Source organism: Apium graveolens, chromosome 4 (assembly GCF_009905375.1).
Source record: "Apium graveolens cultivar Ventura chromosome 4, ASM990537v1, whole genome shotgun sequence".
Classification (NCBI taxonomy): domain Eukaryota; kingdom Viridiplantae; phylum Streptophyta; class Magnoliopsida; order Apiales; family Apiaceae; genus Apium; species Apium graveolens.
This window is the reverse complement of record NC_133650.1, coordinates 146,778,795-146,806,718: the sequence shown is the minus strand read 5'-3', so window position 1 is coordinate 146,806,718 and position 27,924 is coordinate 146,778,795. Positions and strand designations below refer to the sequence as shown.

The following is a 27,924-nucleotide window of genomic DNA, read 5'->3' as shown; positions in this document are numbered from 1 at the left end:
ACAAATATTTGATTGAGTCCCAATTTATGATTCATCGACACTCACAAAACTGGTGACCCATCGGCAATAACCTAGGGATGATTAATAACTCAATTTCCAACATTTAATTTGTCAACACTCACTTGAGGACAAGAGAATCCTTCATCCTACACTAGTGATATATCCCTTTATAATTGAAGTTGTGTCCAAAGCAAATACAAAACGATCAGAATGTAGACACTTTGAAGAGCTTGCAATGATTTTAAAATCATCCAAGGTACTTATCAACTACAAATAACTTATATTTAAGCATAAGATATTGTGAATATACGAACATGATAAATATGATATCCAAAGCTTAGTATAAAATTCAAGCTTTGAATAACGTGTTTTTGAAACAAAAACCAAATTTATTGTATTCAAATCAGACATGGAAAAGTAGAAGACAATGCATCATCAAATAAAAGCAAAAGTAAATGTTTGCCCGAAGGCTATGTCATGACAGGTGACCAAAGATAAGCTAAATATATCCATGCCCGAAGATTGCAAGCTCAAAAGTGGATAATAGCTATATAATTCATAAAAGCACAAAAGTGATTATGTCTCAAGTCTCTCACATGTCCTCCTGAAATGGACTCTTCACTCTAGCATTGGGGACAAAATTCCCAATTCCACTTCCTACTTCAGCTTTCTCTGTCTTCCTATCAGCAAACTCATAGTCAAACATACATTTGATAAAGTTCAGTTTAACATCCGTCACCATTTACAGCCTTTTATCAAGACCAACTCCATACCAGGTGGTCTGAGCATCAAGCTTGGCCTTTTCACATTTTTTTAGCTCTTTCTCTAAAGTTGAAATTTTTTCCTTAAGCTGGACTACACGATCTGCAGCATCGGCTTCGAATATTTTCAACTTTGCCTCGGCATCAGTAGCCTTTTGATGTTCTGCTGCTGTTTTGTTTTTGACAACATTGGCAACCTTTTCTACCTTAGAAAGATGATCAACTTTGACCTTGGATGCAGCTACTTGTTCACGTGACCAAAGCAAAACTTGCAGACATTGAATACATAATTAAAAACAAAAAATAGATAAACAACTTACAAAAAATTCAAATGAGAAAGATAGAAGATAATACTTGGAAATCAAGAGCCTTAACTTCCTCACCACGTGAGACATAGTTCATTTTCGAAAGTTTTTTCACATCAGCATCACTAAGGGTAAATGAAGAGCTCATGCTTCTTCCCAAATCAACAGATGCTGATGAGACAATATCCAAAATATGTTTAAGAACTGGTGGAGGAGCATTTGGCATATAATTCCTTTATTTCTTATTTGGAGGATGTGTAGGATCTAACTCAGCAGTGCGGCAACAATGTCCATGGCTCAAGATATGTCATTCGTTCCCTCATCCTGGAGCTCTTCGGCTACATCATATCTTTGAGTCCTAGCTTTTTCCGAATTCTTATTTCGTTTGGATTTCAATTTTTGTTCCCGAAGCCTTTGTGCCACTACTATCTCATCCATCCCGATGCAAGAGACTGTAATGCAAATAAGAAAAATGTCAACTCATGTAAAATGGAATATAGTATATGAACATAAATCAAAGTATACAACAAATATCGTTGTGCAGATCTCTATGGTGATCGGAAACTGTACAAGTAAGTATGTGTAAAGTGTAACCAGTGATAAACAACCAGGGATCAAAACTACTAATTCCAATCATAAAGTTAGCTTATACCTTTAATTTCTATCAGATGTTCCTCAGATCGGATCTTTTTAGAAGAAATAACCATGAATTTATTATGAGGTTCCTTTAGATCTTTATATATATTGGAAGTAGGAGGATCAAGCTTGGGGTTCTTTTTAGGAATCTCCTTAGAGGTGTAGTAACTCCATTTGGCATAACTGGCCAACAAGGAAGAACCAATTCTCATAAAATCCTTTATTATTTATACGAGCTTGGGACCACTTTTATGAGGTGTTCTTGGGCCCGATAGAGTAAATACCGACACACTTGCCGTTGGATGTTACTTGATAATCAGACTAAAAGATATCAATATTTGGCTCAATTTTACACGCATGACATTGGTCGATGAAAGTATTTAGGTTCAAGAAATAATTGGGTGAAAGCTGTCCTAATACAAAATCACAAGTATCCAAAACGTTTTCAAGGAAATGGTGTATCGGAACTCTAAAACCATATTCAAAAGCAGCAACTGAAGTACCTACCCCAAGATGATCTTTGAATGAAACAAGATCATACACCCTATCTCCATTTTTGGGTTTGAAAATGAAGAAATCATCAGGTATCATGAATAATGCTTATAGAATTTTAATATCATCGTTATCAAGTATACTAGAGAGATTAGCAGTTGGAAATGTCTTGTCATCATCAAATATCTCAATGTTATTCCAAACACTAGTATTTGAGATAATGGTATCCGATGAAGACATGGCATCCATTTCTTTCAACAATTGATTTCCTTCAGTTTCAGCTGTTTTCAATGCAGGGCAAGGATAAAAATGATTATGGATTTCATGATGAAACCGAAGCTTTTTGGAAGCAGACATCTGCGATTTCAAAGGAAAAAAAGAAGGTTAGAGTGGTCAAGGAAAACAGAAAAAATTGAAAAAAGATGTTGGATACCATAAATCATACTCCTATATGTCACTATGCTCGGGACATCTCTTGAATCATTTGAAACACTTGAATAAGTATGAGATATGGGACTAAATAAAAATCACGTCTGATGACTAAAGACAAATATTAAAACGCTGCTATTTTACCAGTTACTAATATTACAGATTATTAAGTTTTTATCCAAAGACTACATCGAGAAACTCATAAGATGAAAAATGAGTATAACTATTGGTCACTTACAAGATGGCAATAAATTATGGTCGAAGGGATATTAAAAATGAAATTCAATATTCGGAGAATGTATATTACAACAAGACAAGTTATCAAGTAGCTGCTTCCAAAGGACACTGTCAGTGCATTGACAAATTGTTTGATAATAAAATTATTTTATAATACAAGGAATGCATGATTTATATATTTCAAATCAAGGCATGTCTCCCAAGTAAATTGAACATCAAAAGAGGTATACACACAACTCAATTCTTGATCTAAATTATTGCTAGTGGCGTTCTCAACAAAAATTTTGTGGGGAGTACAAAAACTCTACAAAAATATTTACGAATTTACGAGTTTGTCTGATATATACCCACTCGCTGGAGAAACAAGTTCGCCGGATTATATTATGCTTCTCAACAAAATAGCAAAATAAAATGGTGGGTATGTAAAACAAGAGTTTCAAATTACATACCTGTTACAGATCTATTGAAAATAAAGCTAAATAGTGCCGGGAAGATGAATATCAGTCGAGCGCTGTTTCCAGGAACCCTCACGCCGCGGCCGTTGAGCAGAAGTGATTATATAAAAAAGGTACTCCCCCCTGTCCCTGTGATATCCTTACATTTTATTTTTTCACAAAGACCAAAAAATATTATAAAAGTAAACAAGCAAGTAAGAGAACTAAATTTAAATAAAGTTATGTGCATGACATGACATTAAATAAAATTTGCATCAGTTGATTAAAGCATGGAGGGAAAGGGTTTAATAACACCCGCCTAACTTAATTCAGGTTACAAAAGTTTTAGATTTGCCTTCATGTGCACCCACATGCTGCTACTATAAAACAATAGCTTTATACAAAAATATGCCTAGCTACTTTACAAAACAAAAAAGACTAAATAATAGAAAAAGGGTCCATATTTCCAGATTTTGGGAGAGGCCAAAATGGGGAGCATACCAACACTTCTACATTGTCATCATCTGAAAAAATAAAAGATTGTCAAACTCACAAAAAGGGAAATAGTGCTCATGTTATCATTAAACTTTAGCAAAAACAAACTCTTAGAAGGGACCAATTACCAAGATTGCCAGTGACTTTGGAGTTAGTTCCAATATATGGAAAGATGTTCAACAATCAGTTAAAGATGGAAAGAAGGAGCTACCTAATGTGGACAGGAACTATAAAGGTGTCAACAACAAATATGATTTTTACTTGGAAAAGGTAAGATCCATACTTTTGCCTCTAAGAACTAACATTAGAATACTAGCTTGTCAATTAAAGGCAGGTAAGTCTACTGTGCATAGAATGATTCAAATAGGAAGTATTAAATCTCATTCAAATACTTTGAAGCCATATTTGACACCTACAAATATGGAAGCTAGGGTGAGATTTTTTCTACAACATATTGAAACATCTACAATTCGTACAAACTCAATATATATAGAAATGTTTTCTATAGTTCATATAGATGAGATGTGGTTTTATATGACTAGGACTTCACAAAAGTACTATATATTGCCTAGTGAACCGAAATCAAATAGAACTTGCAAGTAGAATAGATTTATTACCAAAGTTATGTTTCTGAGTGCACTGGCTAGGCCTAAGTTTGACCAAGATGGAAATTGTTTTTTGACGGAAAAATAGGCATATTTCCATTCATTAAATAAGGACCCGCTGTTAGAACAGGTAAGAATCGTGCAAAGGGTTTTATGGAACTCAAGCCTATTAAAAATATAAATAAAGTTGTGGTTAAACAATGTATAACCGAAAAAATCCTTCTAGCTATTAAATCCAAATGGCCAGAAGACAACATTAATCATATCATTATACAACAAGATAATGGTAGGCCTCATATCAATGGTGACGACTTAGAGTTCATGGATGTCGCAAAATCTGATGGAATTAATATAATATTGGTTGATCAACCGACTAATAGTCCGGATTTGAATATCAATAATTTGGGTTTCTTTAGAATTATACAAGGAGTGCAACATGAGAAAGCCCATAAAATAGTCCGTTAGCTAGTCGATGCAGTGATTGAAGCATATGAAGAAGTGGAACCTTCTACTTTAAATTAAGTTTGGTTATCTCTACAAAATTGAATGACCGATGTACTAAAAAATGGTGGCAATAATAATAACAAGCTCCCTTATATAGGGAAGAAACAGCTCGAGCGATTTGGAAAATTACCAACTCAAATGACGGCTCCACTAGATGTTGTGGAAAAGGCATTAAATGGGATAATCTAGGACTTTTGCAGTGGATAGGACTTTTGCAGGCGACAAGACTTTTGTACGAGAAATGATTATATATATAACCTACTCTATAATCTTTTGCACTATTATTATGGTTTTTAGTTTATGTACATGACATAATTTATGCATATGCTCTGTACTACTCCCTGTAGTTTAATTCCTCTGCTCAATTACTGGACAAATCACACAAATAATTTAAATCAACTACATCAGACAAGGGATAGTGCAACTAAATAATACATACACAATGTCTAGGCAACAAATTTATGTTGAAACTAAGTTTTTTCCAAATACAGTGCAACTAAGTCCGTGGCAGTGAGAGTGTTGTTACCTTGTTATGTTGAAACATGGTCAAAGACATTTCTCATTCTCAATGGCAGCACCATTTTTAAATTGTCCTTTGAAATTGTCTCTTTAGCATCCATAGTGGTTTTGCAATTTTGGTTTAAATGTTAGCAACAGTTCTTGATATTATCTATAAACACACACTTGTATAAATGCACTACTTTAAAGTATATGCAATTTAAATTATGTTACTTGCGAAACTATAAGATTTAGGCTCCGATAAGTTTGAGGTAGCCCAACACACACATTTAGATTATTGATCTGAGATGTGCCAATTTACAATATTTAAGTGTGTGTTTGTAGTTACTTTTTCTTCAAAATATGGCAAAATGTGACTTTAAAATACACAAACTGACCATACAACTCACACCAAAAAAGACTTTTAATATTACTGTTGAGTGGAATTTATGACACTTTATAATGCTCCATTAAGCATTGAATTGGTGTTCTTATACTCAAGTTATTGGTATTTTAATGTATTTTCTAGTTTTTTTGCATTTCAGAGATTAATCCGGCATTCAGGTGATTTAGCATTGATTTGATGCTAATATGGTGTTAGGATGGTGTCCAAGGAATAAAGGCTCGTGAAGACTAACTCATTGCAGCAGGAAAAGAAAAAAAAGTTTTTTCCAGAAGACCGGCGCGCCCGCACCATTATAGCGCTCGGCCGCGCCCGAGGATCAGGTAAAAATACCAATTAAGTCACCTTTTCTACTAGTAGATGGATGAATTCCCCACTGGTCATCACCCTGGCCGCATTAGGACCTTATGCTAGACTGCCACTCAGCCGCTTACGCTTTGATGGACTGCCACTCAGCCGCTTACGCTTTGATGGACTGCCACTGAGCCCATGTCACTTATGCCGACGCATTTTGATTGGGCTTACTTCCCGAATGTTGGGAAAGTAATCAAACTCTTTTATCAAATTAGCAACTTCTTTGCGCCAAGAATACACCACAGAGCCGGATCCCTTAGATTTTGAGCGAGTATTTAAATCCCCTTCGAAAGGAAGATCTTAAATTAAAATCGAGTTTTGGGATCCGCTCTAACTTTTAAAATCATTTTGAAGACTTGAAACCATTTTTGAAAATGTTTGGAGTAAGGATGATTTAATAGAATAATTCAGTTACAAAATAATCGAAGAATAACTGAATATTATTCTTTAAATAATATTCTAATAAAGAATAGCTTTTATCAAAATAAATCCAGTAAAAGTTTTTGGAAATAATACTTGAAACGAATAATAATTTTTGAAAGAAATACTTATACGAAAGTAAAATCTTTATTTGAATAATCGAAAATAATGTTTGACTATTATTCAAAACTATTGAATATACCTTATTCGATTAATAGTTATGAAAACTATATATATATACATATATTATACTCGGGAACATCAACTCCCAGTTTAGAAAAATGTTCACCTTTGGTATACGCAACTACTGTTTATCTCTAGTATAGGTATTATGCAGTTTATAAGCATTTGAATTGATAATAAAATATCAAGATTTCACAACATACATATATATACCATATCAACATGCTCCAATATATCGTAAGATTTGCTAATAACAACCATGCACTTATCTCAAGATAATGCATTAATATATTTACATCACAACAACAGAATAACTGGTAGAAAACTTGTCTGAGTGTTCCGGAGTAGAATTAAGCTTAGAGTGGGTCCGGTAACCTATGAACAACAACATAAGCCGGAATTAGACCACGGTCGCTTAAGAAACTAGTCAAAACTCACTCATACCCTAACGGTCGCTTACGGTCGCTTATACGCTTAACAATTTACGTTAATCGCTCGCGTACCCTCGGCTCCACCAATTTTAATAAATTAACCGTTACGAATTTTAAGGGAACGCTTTCCGAGAACTTTACTAACTTCTTTATTCACTTGACATAATTCTCTCATGTTTTAATTAATCATTTAAGGGTCTCAATTATGGTCTTAAAGTTAATCGAGGTTTCGGGGTTCGCTCGCGAAACGTCGTTACTTAAAATGGTCGTTTATCATCGCTCGTAACTCGGATTTAGGCGAAAGACATATCAAAATGAAGCTCGTAACATAAAATATCTAAATATGGCAAATGTCAGAATCTTACAGTGAGTTCACGGGTCCTAAAGTTAAGCACAGAAACAGTTAAGGAAAATCGGGCATTATGACGGCTAGAACATAGCGATTTCCAATATTTTTACCACTCCAAATCAATTCCTTCCAACTACAATCCATCCACAACTTCAAGATTCAAACCTAGGCTAGTGGTCTTAGCAAAAAAATCTCAAGGATATAAATCCAATTCAATACTATACGATCTCCATAATCAACTAATCTACTTCACAATCAAAGTTCAATTTAAGCTTAATCATTCAAACAACTACTCATCCATCCAAACCATACCAAAATTCAAGCAAACAAACTTAGTACTTATAGGTCCAGAAGTTTTATACCTTTATTTGTCGTGTAAAGTTTCTAGGAAGCCTTAAAACCTTGATTAATCCTTATACAAGCTTGGATCTCACAAACAATCAAGAAAATATAAAGTTAGATTTTGAAGTTTCTAAAAGTCCGATTGCAAGAACTGTACATATGAGGGTCTTAACATGCTTATTTGGACGAGACTTGTGAACAAGAGTTGTAGACCATCGCAATACCTTTCCAAAGAGCTATAGAACATACTATTTGATGAGTATTGAAGGAGATATGGCAGTTTGAAGTTGCTGCTCTGGTTTTGGACGAGAGCAGGCTTTGAAAAATGGGGTGATGAAATGCTTCTTTGATTTGCCTTGTTTAATTGGTGTGATGTTTTATTTGTTTAGTTAATCTATCCTTGATTTGATTAACCAAGGTCATAATACGTGGCCATAAATCATCCTTGGCTAAATATCTTATAAAGCATGCTTATGTCATCAAGCACATGTTATCTTGCATCCACTTTTCCACACCTTGTAGTTTAATGATGTCATAATCCTTGGTTTTTTGTACAAGCTTATCTCTTGGCCGCTTATTTCTTTTACGGTTCGCTTAACTCTCGTTCTTGTTAATAGTTTGAGGGATCATATCCGGGATCTTATTACTTGGGATTCCCTGAACCTTTATTAATATCTTATATTCCTTTAATGATCCTCTGCTATAATCCTTAAATAAAAATCCTTTTAATTATGTTACCTTATACTTAATCCCTTCGGTATCTGGTAGATTTTCGGGAAAAACCAAAGTGTTCGAATATGAATTCTGACGATCTTTACATACACTCATTTACTTTATGAAATACTAATATGATCTCAGAGTTTCCATAACAGTACTCCTATATAGTGTGGTCTGATAATATTCCTTAACCAGCACAATCAGCAAAAAGTTACTATTCATCAGGTTTCAAAGATTCCAAAAATTGTGGTTATTATAGTCTCCACTCCTTAAAAGGATTCCGTCCCGAAATCAGATAGAAAATAGTTAGAGATGCTTTTCTAGCATTGCGCTTTCTAACTCTCAAGTCAATTTTCCACATTGTGATTTTACCTCAAAACTCTGAATAGTTTGATAACCCTGTGTCTAAGCACTTGCTCCTTTCAATCCATAACCCTTACTGGTTGCTCCATATAGGTCAAGTCTGGTTGCATGTCTATGCGCTCGTATTCTCCTATATGTTCGAGATTCGGATTATGCTTCCTTAATATTGATACGTGGAATATGTTATGAACTTGCTACAGGTTCGAGGTAGGGCTAGTTTATTTGATAACTTCCTAATACGTCTTAATATATCCAAGGGCCCAATAAATCGTGGACTTAGCTTTCCTTTCTTTCTGAACCTCATCAATCCTTTTGAAGGGGATACCTTTAACAACACTAGGTCCCCTATTTCATGCTTTTTGTCCTTTCGAGTTAAATCAGCATACTTCTTCTGTCCATCTTGGGGTTTCTACCAATCGTCCTTTGATTAGATCAACTATATCTTTGGTCCTTTGGACCACTTTGGGTTCGAGCATCTTGCGCTCTCTAACTTCATTCCGATACACGGGAGATCGACATTGTCTTCCCTAAAGGACCTCATAAGGCGTCATCCTGATACTGACATAAAACCTATTATCGTAAGAAAACTCGATACATGCTAAGTGATCATTCCAAATTCTTTCAAGTCTATCGCACAGACTCTCATCATAGCTTCTAGCGCTATAGCTTTTGCTTCTCAATACCCACTCTTTTCCCGTCCGTAATCATTACTATCTTCCGTACCTAATACTATACTGGTTACACTATAGCTTGTTAGCGTTCTATAAACTTTTAACAATTATATCAACCTTAGTATCACGAACACGTTAGATTCAGTTAACCACCGCCACTGATACTACTTCCTTTCTAGCTGCTTCCATCTTCGAAAGCTTGATCCATCGTATAGAAGTAAAAGATTTTATTGAGAGATCACTATGATCATGAACACTTGGTACATCGCATAGTTAGTACAAAAGGTGGCTAGCCTTTAGTACTTGACAAGAAATTAAACAATAGGTGGTATCCTACTACGCTTCTATCACACCGATAGATAGTCATTCGAAAATACCTACCCTTCTGGAAGGGTTGTTCTTCTCAGCTTATACAAAATGAAAAGGAGAGAAAAGAATGAATTTAAGAGCATTATATAAAAAAATACTGCCACAAAATATCTGGCTTGGAATCTACCTCTGAACTATAGAGGTTTATCAAAGGAGAATGAAACATAAGTATCTATATCAATATCCAGTATCATCGCATCGCAATTCTCGTGCCTGAATATGTTTGCTATTCCGTCCATCATTCTATGAACCCATGCTCTTGCTCGAGCTTATAAACAATCACCGTTGAAACTCCCTCGACAACGAAAATCGAATCTGGGATTTTATTCTAGACATCATTGTTACTAGAATTCTACGCTTTCCCCACAACCTTCCTCGTATAGTAATACGACTCTCTGTCGATATGAAGGAATAAATATTCAATAGGTAGATAATCCATTAGTTAGTCTTTCAATGATAACTTATACATCACCATAACCCGATTAGTGGTACTCAATCTCAACATCCATTACAATACAACTCTCCCAGTTGTTATCATCTCATTATTAACATAATCATTGTTGCATTACTATAGTCCACTGTGGACCTACGGTAGTCATTCGTTTTCCTTGGAATCTTAATAACTAACCATAAGGAGTCCATACCTGTCGTATCAAATTCTTCTAAGGAGGTAACATAATCACCATTCATGATTCATGAAGAACACTCCTGATCCTGACGTACATACATGACATGAAGCAGATAAAATTACAGAAGAGTTTCAATAAATGCAACGATAGCAGGTTTTACCATTATTAACCATATATCTTTATTAGGAGACATGAAACTCAAAGGTTCATTTAGTCCTTTTGTAATATGGTCCTAGCTTATCTCAAGATGGGATATTCTAAGATAGGTAGCCCGCTCATTGCGATAACATGAATTAAATCTTTACCAAACTACTATTACGGTTGAGTATCGCACAATCATCAGAAGGAATGTCAATCTTTCACACCATAATACAACATTCACGGCTTTAACCATCATTACTGTATTCCTCTGACATGAGCGCCTATAATTGCTCTCTTACAGTTAGAGTGTCGGCCACCTCATTGGCCTTTCCTGATAGTAATAGTTCCTTATAATCAATGTCTTCTGAATGATCTCCAACTAAATTTTCTACCTCATTTCCAATCACTGCTTGTGTGAAGATGTTTTCCTTAAGATCTGATGAGTAAAGAAAATATCACCATTTTTCCATAAGTTATTGCCTTGCTCTTTAGAGGTTAACATTGTCACGACTGACGCTCGATCATACTTAGGACGTCTCTTATCTCGGGTCCTTCTTGTTTTTACCAATCTTGACCTTCATTGGTTTAATCTATACTTTCTCATGGTTTAACATATGCCCCACTTGGCATTATTCTTATTACGTCATATTTCTTTTATCAAAATTTCTATTCTTGAGAACTTTGAATATTACCTTTCTCCTTGTAAAACTTCTAAGGTTATCCTTAAATCCTTCATCCTGTACTCCCTAGGTACATGGCATATCAAGATACAATTTACTAATACTAGAACCATTATCTATATAGTTCTGAAAACTTTTTCCACTGATCTTTAAATGTTGTTGTTTCCTTAGTCCTTCATTCCGTACTACCCAAACTCATAATGTCCCTGTTAAGGGTGAAATGCCAACCTTTATGCACTCCCGCATGGTTCATCTCAAGTTATCGAGGTTCTATCCTTAATTCTACCTATAAAAAGGTACTTGCATCCTTCCAGGGATAAATCAAGTCTTATATCCTTGATAAGGCTATCTTATTCAATCATTCTAACCTTGATAGTCTATATTTAGTTTCACATTAGCATATTTATTCAAACTGAGGTCAATCCATATGGCCTCCAAAAGATAACAACGGTTATTCGCTTTTCTTGCCTGATTTGGTAATTATAGCAGGGATGTTCTGGAAGATATTGGTCGTGTTCAACGTGATTTTTTTTAGTTCTAATTACTCATTTACCTTTGTTATTTATCTTAATAGTCATCTCAATGTTTGGATATCTTTTGTACCTGGTGTCTCTTTTTGGGTATCAAGTCACTGGTGTTACATACACCTCATATTCTTGAAGGTCACTTCTTTCATCCAATTTTCTATTCTTGTTTTCCTGTCTTCTCAGTCCATCTGTGTTTCCTTATTAATCCATCGATCTATCTCGAAGTTTCATCGAATACTCCCAACTTAAACGGGATTAATTATATGTATCATTTACGCTTTCAAAACTTGACTTTATCTCATGGTCTGTCACCATGCGCTGATGATGACGCACTTCTATATATTTATTGCTAGGGTTTCTTAGGGTTTCACATACCTAACTCCCTTATCACTTCTGAACTCTATTTCCTTTAAATCCCTTTATACTCCTTGCCTTTTCAGTCTTTTATTTTTGCGTCTATTACAACCATTTCATGAACCAACACAACATAAGCATTGATTTCAATTATCCCGTCATTCTGGATTCGTGTCCTTCAGATGAACCTTGATGACTTTCATAACCTAGATTCATGATTCATCATACATGCCCACCTCTGGTCTGGTTCTAAAAATTCTACACTATCTCTCTATCTTCTTTAGCCTTCCACCAGTGGGTGGCCTCTCTCTGGAAGTTAAGTGGCAAAAATAGTCTTTTATGCTTCGTCAATCATTTAGAATCTCAAATGATTCCCAATTTCCTTTAGTCAGGCTCTTGTCTCGACTGGGCCAGCTTGTTCCTTGGAACTCTGAGAGCTTAGCGACTTAAAGGTCCTAAAAGAATTTCCCACTACATTTTTTCCTCAGGGTGGTGGTTGGGGATAAAAGTATAAGTTTTGTTTAGGCAGGTCCATGAATTTCCCCATAGGAGTACCATCCTGGTTCTCCCTATCTTTCTCAACTTCTGTTGTCTCGGTATGAAATATTTCATCATTCTCTCATAATCGAGGTTATCTTATATGTTAAAATGCTTGTTTTCCACTTCCTTATGTGATGGGTTCCTTTTATCTTGATGGCGACCTCCCTGATTATCACATTCAGGGTTTGCCTTAAATCTTATTCCTCAAACTATGGCTTTCATCTAAGATCTCGTCTTTAAGCTCTTGAACATTGAAACCCAATTTCTGTTGGAATACCTCATTATTCCCTTATCATTTTTCTCAGTATTAATCTCTTCTCCAGTCATTGGCTCTTTGCCTTTATTCATCACTTTAGCCTGGCACAATATGATCTTTTCCAATAATTCAGGTTGCATTGCGATCTCAAACAGCTTTTTGGTACCGGCTCTGGTTACCTTCACTTCTATTTCCATTTTCTCAAAATCTCTTATCAACTCTCCCGAAGACATTATCATCTTGAGTCTCTCCTTTCTACTAAGGGCGTCAGCCACCACATTGGCTTTCCCTTGATGATAAAGAATCTCATAATCGTAATCCCTGATTAGCTCTAACCACCTCCTCTGGTGCATGTTGAGCTCTTTTTGCGTGAAAATGTACTAGAGCTCTTACGGTTTTGTAAATCTCGCACTTCTCTCCATACAAGTAGTGCCTCCAATCTTTAGGGAAAAACTATTGCCGTGAGCCCATGATCATGGGTGGGATATCGAATTTCATATTCCCTTAATTTTCTTGACGCGTACGCGATTACCTTTCCGTGCTGTATAAGAACGCACCCTATTTCCTTGTGCGAAGCGTCACTACTGTAACACCCCCAAATCCAAGGTCGTGAATTTGGGTCGTTACGATCACTTATTAATTAAATAATTCTCTTTTCACAATATTACTCGACCTTTTATTCAAACTCATATACACACAGGTTATATGCTTGGAAACATTATCAAATAAATCATTTCCACTTATCTACCTGACGGGGCTGGCGCACAAAAAGCCTACGGAACTCACGAGCGTTCCTTACCCGCCTACGGACAGCAGTCCTGGTCTGATCCATGCTGGTAGTCTGTTGTGATATGATATATAAAAGCAAGGGTGAGCATTAAAGCTCAGCAAGGTATATATCCCCATAATTAAGTATGTAAGGATAAATAAAACCAATAATTATACTTTGTATCTCCAAAGCGTTCTGAAAGTTTATATGCTTATCAAATTTATAATGTTCTCAAAGTCAACTACAATAGTATATCCACTGAATACTTGTATTCATCTCTTTCTCAAAATCATTTTATACTCGTACTCATTTTATTTCAAAATCTCAAGATGTTACTCGAACCAAGATTCTCAAATGGGTGTGATATATATTCATCAACATCCCAATTTAAAACTCAGCCTTATTGGCAGATTTCTCAAATGGATTTGATATATAATCATCAACATCCTTATTTAAACTCAGCCTTATCAGCAGATTTCTCAAATGGATTTGATATATAATCATCAACATCCTTATTTAAACTCAGCCTTATCAGCAGATTTCTCAAATGGATTTGATATATATTCATCAATATCCTTGTTTAAAACTCATCCTTATCGGCTATCTGTTGTATATTTCACAACAGTTTTTCCAAAATGGAAGAAAGGGACTATACTGGAATAAACCACGTATCGGTGATCAGCCGAGTACGAAATTTTCTCTACTAGTAGAAGGAATACAAACCTAGCCGCCTTTGGGCTCATCAAGACACTACACGGTGGTTGCCCATTGCCGTGCAAGTCCGAAAGTCAATGGTCACATAGACCATATAACCGTACAATGCGCCACTCCGCGCTTGCATAATGCGCCACTCCGCGCCTGGTCACTGCCCGATACCACTCTGTGCCGGGCAGGCCACATTCCAGTCCCAAAACAGTTATATCTTTTGCTCAAAATCCTTTTTCGAAGGAATAGGTCGTTAAAAGTTGACCTGTAAATAAGATGTTTTATTCATCACTTTTAACTCAATTGATCTTTGGGAGTTGTCGGATTTTTGAATTTAAAATCATTTTCAAATCCCTATCTGTAGTAGGGTGACACGTATATTACTCACTTGTTCTTTATTGAACGAGGAAGCAAAACTCTTATGCTTCAAGACTAAGTTCCCTAAGGTTTTGATACGTTTCAAATGATTAATCTCTTTCAAGAGTTTTGAATAATTTAGAAAGTACCTTTGGGAATTATGTCTATTTTTAAATAAGTTTTTAGAAGTCCGAAGATATTAAATATCTAAGGTCTCATAATAATTTAAGAGGGATTCAATGAATTGATAAAATCTTATAAATAAAACATCTTTGTATAAGGTTCAATGAATTGATAAAAAACCTTAAATACAAAATATTTATGAATAAGGTCCAACGAATGGAGACACCTTAATCAAATAATCATAACAGGATTTGGTATCCTATAATTGCTCTTTGAATAGTTAAATCTTTATTAAATAACGTGAAATGATTTATAAACTATTCAGTATATTTTTAAATACTTTCTTTATATTTAATAATCCCTTAAGTATCGCTTTATAAAATAATCAATCAAGTAAGTGTGTCCCTTAAATGAATAAACCAATATTTCTCGAAGTTTAAGTCAAAATCTCAATCGTTCGCTTGATATATAAATTACACGAACGTACTTTGTTTATCGAAATAGAAATCTTTCGCGTTCGGCTCTCTCCGGAATTAAATCGTTATTAAAATATTTCCAACTCCCATTAACCTATATTATATTTGAAATACGTTTCAATTTCTCATACTCGTGTAAAACGAAATTTGTTTTCGTAAACAATCGCATAATTCGTATGCATTGATATCATAGACAAGCATATATATTTGAACTGTAAATCATGACATCAATATCACAACAGTATGTATATAGCATGGATAGTATGAGATAAGGTTTCGAAAACTTGCCTCGAGTAATCGAAGTGGTATGGTCTCTGGTGTTTGGTTGGCGATCTATAAACAAGAACCAACGGTCTAAGTTAGTACGCGATTAACGTCTCGCTTTTATTAAGCAACTTTCGTAACTACTCAAGTATAAAGAATCTCCGATCGTCACATTCTCAACACTTATATTCTCACTTTATAACATGGCCGAGTTTTGAAATCGATCGTTCGCTTTAGTAGGTCCATTTCGAGTTTTAAGCTCGAACGTGAGAAAATGCGCGTCAAAACTAGATTTTTATGCGTTTCTCGCTTGCGCTCGCTTTACCAAAATATTTTTATAAAATCTAAAAATTAATATTTTCTCAAAATTCGTTTTGGACAGTCTTCTCTACTATCATATCCATTTTTCATAATTTTTCCAGAATCTCGAAATTATTTTAAGTCCTTCAAAATCACCATGCAAGTGGACTTAAGTGCAGTTGGCTAATCGCAGAAATGTTTTACACTAAAACGACCATAACTCCTAAACCGTAAATCTCCTCATGATGATCTACACATGTATAGAAACAAAAAAACAATATCTATCTATTCATGGCCAGTGGTTTTCAAATTTTAACCATTTTCATGGCCGAATATCCTGCAGAAAACAGATCAAGTGCAAGAATGCCCAAACTCAATTTCTACTACTTGATCTTAACACAATCACTACCTATAACCATCATAAACACAAGTACTTCTCAAGATCCACCCACATGAACCTTATATGCTCTATCTAGTACCACATACATGGATTACAACTCAACATCTCAAGCCTTTAGCAAGAACATAATCAATACAAACTCAAACAAACACAATCCTTTGGATCTTAACACTACAACAAACATAACTCTTAAATTCAACCATAAAACCTTAAAGGGTTGAAAGTTATACCTTCTTGGACACTAGGAAGGTTAGTTCTAGGATGATTGAGGCTTGGTTTTCTTAGAAAACACTTATAAGGGCTAGATCCTTAAGAAACAAAACCAAGAAACAAGTTAGAATTTCGGAGTTACTTTTCAGCAGCTCATTCAAACATTTTTATAAAATTGAAAAAACATAATTTGAGGCTGAAATTTGGTACGAAGCTTACCCATGATATATAGAAGCTATGGTAAAAATTTCATGATATTTGAATGAGTATATTTTGAGTTATGAATTTTTCTTTCTCCCTTGCTCAGAAAATCCGAACTGCTGGAATGAAAAATGGGAGAGCTTTAAGTGAGGGAAAAGTGGTTGTTTTCTTTTGTGGCTAAAGTGTGGGAGTGTATAATGAATATATGGGATGTATGCAGCAGATTTGACAATAATTTGGCAAAGGTATGGGTTGGTTTGATTGTGTGGTGAAGTGAGAAAAGGGAGAAGTATGGCTTGTGTACTTGTTTGTCTACCATCACTATTCAACACTATTCCACTAACTATTCTAGTTAGCTTCTAATCATCTAGTTACACTCCTAACTACTAGTTAGGACTTGGTTATGCATGGCCAACTTGCATGGGATTTAATTTCTCATTCGTTTATTTATCGTAAATGCAATCGTCGTTCCATTCCGATAGTTTCCACGTATAACGACTTGTTTCGTAGCGATTTCTTTTATCGCTTATAATCCTATAACCAATTCCATTCCTTCTCTTGATCATAGAAATACCTTGATATATTATTTATTTCACATAGTATTCCCGGTTCTACGCCATTCTTTACGGATACGAAAACACGTAGTATAATCGTGAATCTTCGAATTCCGTCGGCTTTTACATTCACTTATTTTCCTCGATAAACAAGAATATGATTTCGGATTCTTAAAATTCCACTATTCATTTTATGATGATCCCCATACGTATTACTTAATCAGCTCAAGTTACTATTCACAGAAGTTTTAAAATATTACAAAAATCAGGGTTCTTACAGTCTCCCCCCTTAAAAGGATTCCGTCCCGAAATCAACTCACAAATAGATGGGGGTACCTTTCTCGCAGGTGGCTCTCTAATTCCCAAGTCGACTCCTCGACCTTGGGATATCTCAACAAGACTCTGAATAGCTTGACACTCTTGTCCCTGAGTACTTGCTCTTTTCAACCAATGATTTCAACTGGTTGCTCAATGTAGGACATATCTAGTACTTACTCATGTTTCACTATATTCTTGGTATCCGCATTATACTTTCTAAATATTGGCATATGAAAAACACTATGAACCTGTTGAAGGTTTGGAGGTAAAGCCAATTCGTATGCCACGGTTCTATTTGTCATAAAATCTCAAAGGACCCATATATCGGGAACTCAACTTCCCTTTCTTTCCAAATCTCATCAGTCCTTCCCATGGTGACACTTTCAAAAATACCTGGTCACCCACTTCATACTCTCTGTCTTTTCGTGCTAAGTCGGCATATTTACGCTGTTGGTCATCCTCTGATCAACTCAACTATGTCCCTCGTTCTTTACACCAAGTCGGGACCTAGTAACTTTCTTTCACCAACTTCATCCCAGTACAAGGGTGAATGGAACCTCCGACCATACAGCGCCTCATGTGGGGGCATATCTATACTCGCATGATAACTATGATTGTAGGCAAACTCTATCAAAGATAGGTGTTCATCTCAATAACCTTAAAAATCAATTACAAAATTTCTCAACATGTACTCCAATGTCTGAATGATTCACTCACTTTGTCCATCGGTTTGGGGATGGTATGCAATACTCACATTCAGTTTGGTTCATAAGCATTCCTGAAAGCTCCTCAAAAAAATCTGGAGTTGAATCGGGGATCTCTGTCAGATACGATAGCTATAGAGACTCCATGTCTTATCACAATTTCCTTGATATATAGCTCTGCTAATCTATCCACCATGTAGGTTTTCTTGATTGGAAGAAAGTATGCTGACTTGGTCAGTCGATATATAATTACTCATATTGCATCACGGTTAGCCTTAGCTCGGGGAAATCCTACCACAGAATCCATGGCTATTTGTTCCCACTTTCACATCGGAATTCCTAAGGGTTGTAGGAGTCCCCTCGGTCGCTGATGTTCCACCTTCACTCTTTAACAGGTCAAACACTTACTGACCCAATTGGCCACGTCTCTTTTCATGTTGGGTCATCAATAATATTCCTTTGGATCTCGGTACATCTTGGTACCTCCAGGATGAATTGAATATCTAGAATTATGTCCTTCGCGTAAAATTTCATCTTTTAATTCTCGAACATTCGGAATCCAAATCCGGTTCGCATACCTCATAATTCCCTTCTCATATTTCTCATATTTGACTTCTTCTCAGTTAAAGATTCTCGCTCTTCATTCGTCTTCTCTTCCTGATAATGTCCCATCTTTTCTAACAATTCCAGTTCTAATTTGATCTCAATTAGTCCATCAGTCCCTTTACCAGTGACTTCACCTCTATCTCCATCTCCTCGAGTTCTCTCACTAGTTCCTCCGGCGTTGTCAACATCTTGAGTCTCTCTTTACTACTAAGGGCATCGGCCACCACATTGGCCTTCCCTGGGTGATATAAAATCTGACCGACATAGTCTTTCATTAACTCTAACCATCTCCTCTGTCTCCTGTTGAGTTCTTTCTGAGTAAATATATACTTAAGGCTCTTATGGTCAGTGTAGATCTCACAATTTTCTCTGTATGGATATTGTCTCCAATTTTTCAAAGCAAAACTATTACTGCTAATTCTAATTCATGAGTAGGGTATCTTACTTCATATTCCTTCAGCTGCCGTGAGGCATAAGCAACCATTTTCCCATGCCACATGAGCATGCATCATAATCCTTTATGTGACGCATCACTATAGATCACAAAATCACCCTTTCCATCGGGCAATGCCAGCACGAGGGCTGATACCAAACTTCTTTTCAATTCCTGAAAACTTTCCTCACATTTTTCATTCCACACAACCTTTTCCGTTTTACAAGTAGGCCTAATCAAAGGTCCTGATATCTTAGCAAAATCCCGTACGAACCTCTCATAAAACTGGTTAATTCCCAAAAAGTTCCTACTTCCGTAGGTGTGGTTATTCTTTCTCATTGGAATACTGCCTCAACATTGGTAGGGTCAACTAACACTCCTTCACTGCTCATCAATTGTCCTAAGATCTGAACTTCATTTTGCCAGAATTTGTACCTTGAGAATTTGGCAAACAACTTTTCTCTTCTCAATGCTTCTACCACTATCCTCAGATATTCCGCATGTTCTTCTTCCGTTTTAGAATAGACTAAAATATTATCAATAAAAAAATAATGACGCACACGTCCAAATACTTTTTAAACACTCGATTCACAAAGTCCATGAAAGCTACTGGGGCATTCTTTAGCCCGAACGACGTCACCAAGAACTCATAATGTCCATACCTTGTGCGAAATACGGTATTTGTCCCCTGTTTTAATCTTCAGTTGGTGATATCCCATTCTTAGATCGATTTTCAAAAAGTGTACCACTCCTTCAAGTTGGTCAAACGAATCGTCAATTCTAGAGAGAGGGTATCTGTTCTTAATAGTCAGCTTATTCAGTTCCCTATACTATGTGCACAATCGCATACTACCGTCCTTCTTTTTGACAAACAACATTGGTGTGCCTCATGGTGACACATTAGGTCTCATCATTCCTTTATTCAACAGTTCTTGCAACTGTGAAGTCAATTCTTTCATTTCAACCGGGGCTAGCCTATATGGGGCTTTTTGAAACTGATGTCGTTCCTGATGCTAATTCGATAGCGAACTCTATCTCTCGGTCAGGTGATAATCCTGAAAGGTCTTTGGAAAACACATCCTCAAACTCATGAACAACTGGTATGTCACATACATCGGGGCTTCTCTCTTGGTACCCGCCACGTATGCTAAATACGCTTTGCTATCTTTCCTTAATAATTGCTTTGCTTGAGCAATATTAAAAAATTTCTGGGTCTGACGCTGACCCTTAATCACAATTTTCTTGCCGTTAGGCATTCAGATTTTAACTTTCTTTCCTTTATAATCAATCTGAGCACCATTGCTCGACAACCAATCCATTTTTAAGACCACACCAAATTCTCTCAGCCTGAAAGGAATTAAGTCCAACTTAAAGTCCTTCCCTCCTAGTTCCCACTTGCAGATTAGATGAATCTCATTAATTGGAACAACCTCTCGATTCACTATTTCTATTCGCAATAATTCTCGCGTTGGAATCACATTAAGTTTTAACTTGGCCAAAAATCTCGCAATATAAAATACTTAGTTGCTTCAGAATTAAACAGAATATTTGCAATAACCAAATTGAGTAAAAGGTTACCTGCTATCACGCCCTAGCTGGGTTGGGGCAGTTGCTAGAATAATGTCCTAGTTGGTTGCAATTAAAGCACCTCAGTAGCTATTTTCCCAATTACATACCCCGGGATGTTTCTCCCCACATGACTTATGATCCGGTAGGGGTGACCGAAACTGGTTATGAAACGTAGTCTTATATTGACCACCTCCCTGGGCGATACTCTTGCTTACCGGTTCGCTAAAGCTATTTCCGCCAGCTACGGTAGTGGCGAACCTGGTACCCACTGCGGGTTGGGACACCACTCCCCTCTCAGTCCTAATCGGAAACTTCTGTTTATCGCTCTGCCGCCTTGGCTTCCGAACTCCTCTTCTTGCTCTCTTCCTCTTTTTGACTTTGCTCACTCTCTGCCTCTATAATCGAGGCCTTTTTGCACATAGTCTGTTATCTCAAGTAATGACACTCGATCCTGAATCTATTGTTTCAGCCCTTGCTGAAATCTCCTCGCCTTTTTCTCTTTCGTGTTCACAAACTCCGGCACGAATCTCGACAGTTCAATAAATTTGGCTTTGTACACAGCCACTGACATCTTATCTTACTTAATCTCTAGAAACTTCAACTCCATCTGAGCCTCCATAAACCTGGGAAATACTTTTCCCCATGTGATAATCACATCAGTCTCCAGGGTTCTTTTAGGTTCCCACTAATAATTTGCTTCTTCTTTTAACATATAACTGGTGAACACAGTCTTTTGCATCTCTTCTATGGGCACTATCTCAAAGCTCTTTTCCATTTCTTTCAGCCAAGCTCTGGACTTAATAGGTTAGCAGTCCCTTGAAATTTCTGGGGGTTTTAACCACTTAAAGGCCTTAAAGACATTAGTAACTGGAACATGATCCACCTGGGTTGAGGGTGACAATTTAAATTCTCTCGAAGAAGATTCATAATTTGGTCCATGGGGTTTCCTCTCTGGCCTTCCCCCTCGTTAGTATCCATAGTTTCTTCTTCATTGTAATCCTCTAAGCCGAATTCATTATATTCGACTTCCTCGTGTTCTTGGTTATTTTGGTTTACCAATTCAGCAGGGTTTGCTCTAGTTTCCCAATATGTCGGGGTGGCATCGTTATGCTATTATAAAAGATCACCAATATAACATTATTCGCGTCTCTACTCATTATGTTAAAGTCGCTTAATAACTCACTTTGTCACAAATACATTCTTTATTCCTCTTTAGTTACTCGCAACGTTGTGCCCACACACCTGATTTGATGCGTTAACAAAAGACGACATCCTGCCGAGAATATACACGTAGCTCCTAGTGACATCCCACTCTTGGAATTCTGCGTCAGACTTATTGGTCTTCTCCTCCAGTAGTTCGGAGCTTGCTGCGTTGATTGCATGAGCATGAAACTTTTCAGAAATTATTCTGTCGATTCTCGCTTTCCGTGTCGAACCATAATGGCTTAACGGACGAAATGATTTCGTATTATCGCATAGCATTCTCATCTTGGGACACGCTAAAATCTTCCTTATAGGACATAGATTCCTCAATGGTATAGCGAATACCCTTCTTGGTAGAATCGCTGTTCGTCATGTATTGAACCCTTATTATCGGAACAATACTTTCAACCAATTCAGGTAACGTAATAACCTTAATAGTAAAAGAATTAAGCATCTTGATTCTTGCCTAATATGTCTCCTCAAGGACACTCTATAAAGAGCTGTGAGTGGCAAGACTCGGGTTTTCCAATCAACCTACGGTATTGGGGTATCGTCTTCATCCCGCTTTCTCCGGAGACTTAGCTCCACTTCTATATCAACATTATAAAAAAAATCATGTACAATTTTCTCATTTCCTCATTATGTCGATCTTAAACGATTCCATCAATTTCCGTATAACACTTCACATAAACACTTCAACATAACTCCTGGTAGTCCATCAACAAACTCTATTGGCTCAACCAATGGACTCTCTTTCGCATATAACTCTTAGCAATCTTTTCTCTGAGTGCTACAACTCATTCTCTTCCCTTAATGTTGGCTTTTCAATCGACTGTTAATAACTCAACCAATGCCTCAACTCTTAAGGCTAAGGTCCCCTTGGGTACTACCGTCGCGACTACTCCATAGTAATCCGACTACGAACTCGATGAGAGTTCTTGTTAACTTTTAGATCCTCAGTCTACCCATTTTACTCTTACTGCTTCCAAAACTTATAACCTTTGGCTCTGATACCATTTCTGTAACACCCCCAAATCCAAGGTCGTGAATTCGGGTCGTTACGATCACTTATTAATTAAATAATTCTCTTTTCACAATATTACTCGACCTTTTATTCAAACTCACATACACACAGGTTATATGCTTGGAAACATTATCAAATAAATCATTTCCACTTATCTACCTGACGGGGCTGGCGCACAAAAAGCCTACGGAACTCACGAGCGTTCCTTACCCGCCTACGGACAGCAGTCCTGGTCTGATCCATGCTGGTAGTCTGTTGTGATATGATATATAAAAGCAAGGGTGAGCATTAAAGCTCAGCAAGGTATATATCCCCATAATTAAGTATGTAAGGATAAATAAAACCAATAATTATACTTTGTATCTCCAAAGCGTTCTGAAAGTTTATATGCTTATCAAATTTATAATGTTCTCAAAGTCAACTACAATAGTATATCCACTGAATACTTGTATTCATCTCTTTCTCAAAATCATTTTATACTCGTACTCATTTTATTTCAAAATCTCAAGATGTTACTCGAACCAAGATTCTCAAATGGGTGTGAGATATATTCATCAACATCCCAATTTAAAACTCAGCCTTATTGGCAGATTTCTCAAATGGATTTGATATATAATCATCAACATCCTTATTTAAACTCAGCCTTATCGGCAGATTTCTCAAATGGATTTGATATATAATCATCAACATCCTTATTTAAACTCAGCCTTATCAGCAGATTTCTCAAATAGATTTGATATATATTCATCAATATCCTTGTTTAAAACTCAGCCTTATCGGCTATCTGTTGTATATTTCACAACAGTTTTTCCAAAATGGAAGAAAGGGACTATACTGGAATAAACCACGTATCGGTGATCAGCCGAGTACGAAATTTTCTCTACTAGTAGAAGGAATACAAACCTAGCTGCCTTTGGGCTCATCAAGACACTACACGGTGGTTGCCCATTGCCGTGCAAGTCCGAAAGTCAATGGTCACATAGACCATATAACCGTACAATGCGCCACTCCGCGCTTGCATAATGCGCCACTCCGCGCCTGGTCACTGCCCGATACCACTCTGTGCCGGGCAGGCCACATTCCAGTCCCAAAACAGTTATATCTTTTGCTCAAAATCCTTTTTCGAAGGAATAGGTCGTTAAAAGTTGACCTGTAAATAAGATGTTTTATTCATCACTTTTAACTCAATTGATCTATGGGAGTTGTCGGATTTTTGAATTTAAAATCATTTTCAAATCCCTATCTGTAGTAGGGTGACACGTATATTACTCACTTGTTCTTTATTGAACGAGGAAGCAAAACTCTTATGCTTCAAGACTAAGTTCCCTAAGGTTTTGATACGTTTCAAATGATTAATCTCTTTCAAGAGTTTTGAATAATTTAGAAAGTACCTTTGGGAATTATGTCTATTTTTAAATAAGTTTTTAGAAGTCCGAAGATATTAAATATCTAAGGTCTCATAATAATTTAAGAGGGATTCAATGAATTGATAAAATCTTATAAATAAAACATCTTTGTATAAGGTTCAATGAATTGATAAAAAACCTTAAATACAAAATATTTCTGAATAAGGTCCAACAAATGGAGACACCTTAATCAAATAATCATAACAGGATTTGGTATCCTATAATTGCTCTTTGAATAGTTAAATCTTTATTAAATAACGTGAAATGATTTATAAACTATTCAGTATATTTTTAAATACTTTCTTTATATTTAATAATCCCTTAAGTATCGCTTTATAAAATAATCAATCAAGTAAGGGTGTCCCTTAAATGAATAAACCAATATTTCTCGAAGTTTAAGTCAAAATCTCAATCGTTCGCTTGATATATAAATTACACGAACGTACTTTGTTTATCGAAATAGAAATCTTTCGCGTTCGGCTCTCTCCGGAATTAAATCGTTATTAAAATATTTCCAACTCCCATTAACCTATATTATATTTGAAATACGTTTCAATTTCTCATACTCATGTAAAACGAAATTTGTTTTCGTAAACAATCGCATAATTCGTATGCATTGATATCATAGACAAGCATATATATTTGAACTGTAAATCATGACATCAATATCACAACAGTATGTATATAGCATGGATAGTATGAGATAAGGTTTCGAAAACTTGCCTCGAGTAATCGAAGTGGTATGGTCTCTGGTGTTTGGTTGGCGATCTATAAACAAGAACCAACGGTCTAAGTTAGTACGCGATTAACGTCTCGCTTTTATTAAGCAACTTTCGCAACTACTCAAGTATAAAGAATCTCCGATCGTCACATTCTCAACACTTATATTCTCACTTTATAACATGGCCGAGTTTTGAAATCGATCGTTCGCTTTAGAAGGTCCATTTCGAGTTTTAAGCTCGAACGTGAGAAAACGCGCGTCAAAACTAGATTTTTATGCGTTTCTCGCTTGCGCTCGCTTTACCAAAATATTTTTATAAAATCTAAAAATTAATTTTTTCTCAAAATTCGTTTTGGACAGTCTTCTCTACTATCATATCCATTTTTCATAATTTTTCCAGAATCTCGAAATTATTTTAAGTTCTTCAAAATCACCATGCAAGTGGACTTAAGTGTAGTTGGCTAATCGCAGAAATGTTTTACACTAAAACGACCATAACTCCTAAACCGTAAATCTCCTCATGATGATCTACACATGTATAGAAACAAAAAAACAATATCTATCTATTCATGGCCAGTGGTTTTCAAATTTTAACCATTTTCATGGCCGAATGTCCTGCAGAAAACAGATTAAGTGCAAGAATGCCCAAACTCAATTTCTACTACTTGATCTTAACACAATCACTACCTATAACCATCATAAACACAAGTACTTCTCAAGATCCACCCACATGAACCTTATATGCTCTATCTAGTACCACATACATGGATTACAACTCAACATCTCAAGCCTTTAGCAAGAACATAATCAATACAAACTCAAACAAACACAATCCTTTGGATCTTAACACTACAACAAACATAACTCTTAAATTCAACCATAAAACCTTAAAGGGTTGAAAGTTATACCTTCTTGGACACTAGGAAGGTTAGTTCTAGGATGATTGAGGCTTGGTTTTCTTAGAAAACACTTATAAGGGCTAGATCCTTAAGAAACAAAACCAAGAAACAAGTTAGAATTTCGGAGTTACTTTTCAGCAGCTCATTCAAACATTTTTATAAAATTGAAAAAACATAATTTGAGGCTGAAATTTGGTACGAAGCTTACCCATGATATATAGAAGCTATGGTAAAAATTTCATGATATTTGAATGAGTATATTTTGAGTTATGAATTTTTCTTTCTCCCTTGCTCAGAAAATCCGAACTGCTGGAATGAAAAATGGGAGAGCTTTAAGTGAGGGAAAAGTGGTTGTTTTCTTTTGTGGCTAAAGTGTGGGAGTGTATAATGAATATATGGGATGTATGCAGCAGATTTGACAATAATTTGGCAAAGGTATGGGTTGGTTTGATTGTGTGGTGAAGTGAGAAAAGGGAGAAGTATGGCTTGTGTACTTGTTTGTCTACCATCACTATTCAACACTATTCCACTAACTATTCTAGTTAGCTTCTAATCATCTAGTTACACTCCTAACTACTAGTTAGGACTTGGTTATGCATGGCCAACTTGCATGGGATTTAATTTCTCATTCGTTTATTTATCGTAAATGCAATCGTCGTTCCATTCCGATAGTTTCCACGTATAACGACTTGTTTCGTAGCGATTTCTTTTATCGCTTATAATCCTATAACCAATTCCATTCCTTCTCTTGATCATAGAAATACCTTGATATATTATTTATTTCACATAGTATTCCCGGTTCTACGCCATTCTTTACGGATACGAAAACACGTAGTATAATCGTATATCTTCGAATTCCGTCGGCATTTACATTCACTTATTTTCCTCGATAAACAAGAATATGATCTCGGATTCTTAAAATTCCACTATTCATTTTATGATGATCCCCATACGTATTACTTAATCAGCTCAAGTTACTATTCACAGAAGTTTTAAAATATTACAAAAATCAGGGTTCTTACAACTACAAATCATAAGATCTCTTTTTCCATCTAGCAACACCAACATAGGGGCCGCCACCAATCTTTTTTTTTCTAGTTCTTGGAAGCTATTCTCGTATTTGTCTGTATATTCAAACTTCTCAGTCTTACAAGTAAGCCGCGTTAAAGAGGCTGCTATCTTTGCAAACTGGAATGAACCTATGGTAGTAACCGGCCAATCCTATCCCTGGTAGTCACCCTGACTACGGTCATTAATTCCTTAGCGATCATCTTTTCAATCTTGTTAGGATCCTTCACGAGGTCCTCCTCAGCAACAATCCCTTCTGGGATAACATCCTAAATAGCTACATTCTCAATATGAACATCATCTGGTCCCTCGTTAGGGTGCTCCATTGGATCCATAATCCGATCCCCAATATGTAGTAAAACATCATCGTATTATTTCTCTTGAACTTTAGGGTTCCTAGTCCTGCTATCATATACGATAACGAACTACGCTTCTATCACGATATTCATAAGGTTTCCCGTTAGGGTTTTAACTGTCAGTACTACATTA

General features: G+C 36.1%; 1 protein-coding gene and 2 long non-coding RNA genes across 5 annotated transcripts; all 3 read right to left on the bottom strand.

Moving 5' to 3' along the window:
• Positions 1–418: 418 nt before the first annotated feature.
• LOC141720346 (uncharacterized) lies at positions 419–3,625 on the bottom strand. 3 transcript variants are annotated; one of them, XR_012574246.1, is made up of 4 exons: positions 3,310–3,625; positions 1,719–2,551; positions 1,116–1,518; positions 419–1,029 (listed from the first exon to the last, which is right to left on the bottom strand). XR_012574246.1 is itself a non-coding variant. In XM_074522702.1 (4 exons), the coding sequence occupies exons 3-4, from the start codon at positions 1,290–1,292 to the stop codon at positions 743–745; spliced, it is 435 nt and encodes a 144-aa protein (XP_074378803.1). In that variant the 5' UTR covers positions 1,293–1,518; positions 1,719–2,551; positions 3,310–3,601; the 3' UTR covers positions 419–742. The 3 variants fall into 3 exon arrangements, 2 of the variants coding, with proteins under 2 accessions (XP_074378803.1, XP_074378804.1); XM_074522702.1 differs by having other exon boundaries at positions 1,145–1,518; positions 3,310–3,601; XM_074522703.1 differs by having other exon boundaries at positions 1,145–1,518; positions 2,210–2,551; positions 3,310–3,601.
• Positions 3,626–15,490: 11,865 nt separating this feature from the next.
• Positions 15,491–17,115, bottom strand: LOC141716956 (uncharacterized). The gene is made up of 3 exons (XR_012573462.1): positions 16,949–17,115; positions 16,750–16,827; positions 15,491–15,888 (listed from the first exon to the last, which is right to left on the bottom strand). It is a non-coding gene; the product is annotated as an uncharacterized LOC141716956 (long non-coding RNA).
• Positions 17,116–25,404: 8,289 nt separating this feature from the next.
• LOC141717377 (uncharacterized) lies at positions 25,405–26,742 on the bottom strand. The gene is made up of 3 exons (XR_012573617.1): positions 26,576–26,742; positions 26,377–26,454; positions 25,405–25,515 (listed from the first exon to the last, which is right to left on the bottom strand). It is a non-coding gene; the product is annotated as an uncharacterized LOC141717377 (long non-coding RNA).
• Between the last annotated feature and the right edge of the window lie 1,182 nt (positions 26,743–27,924).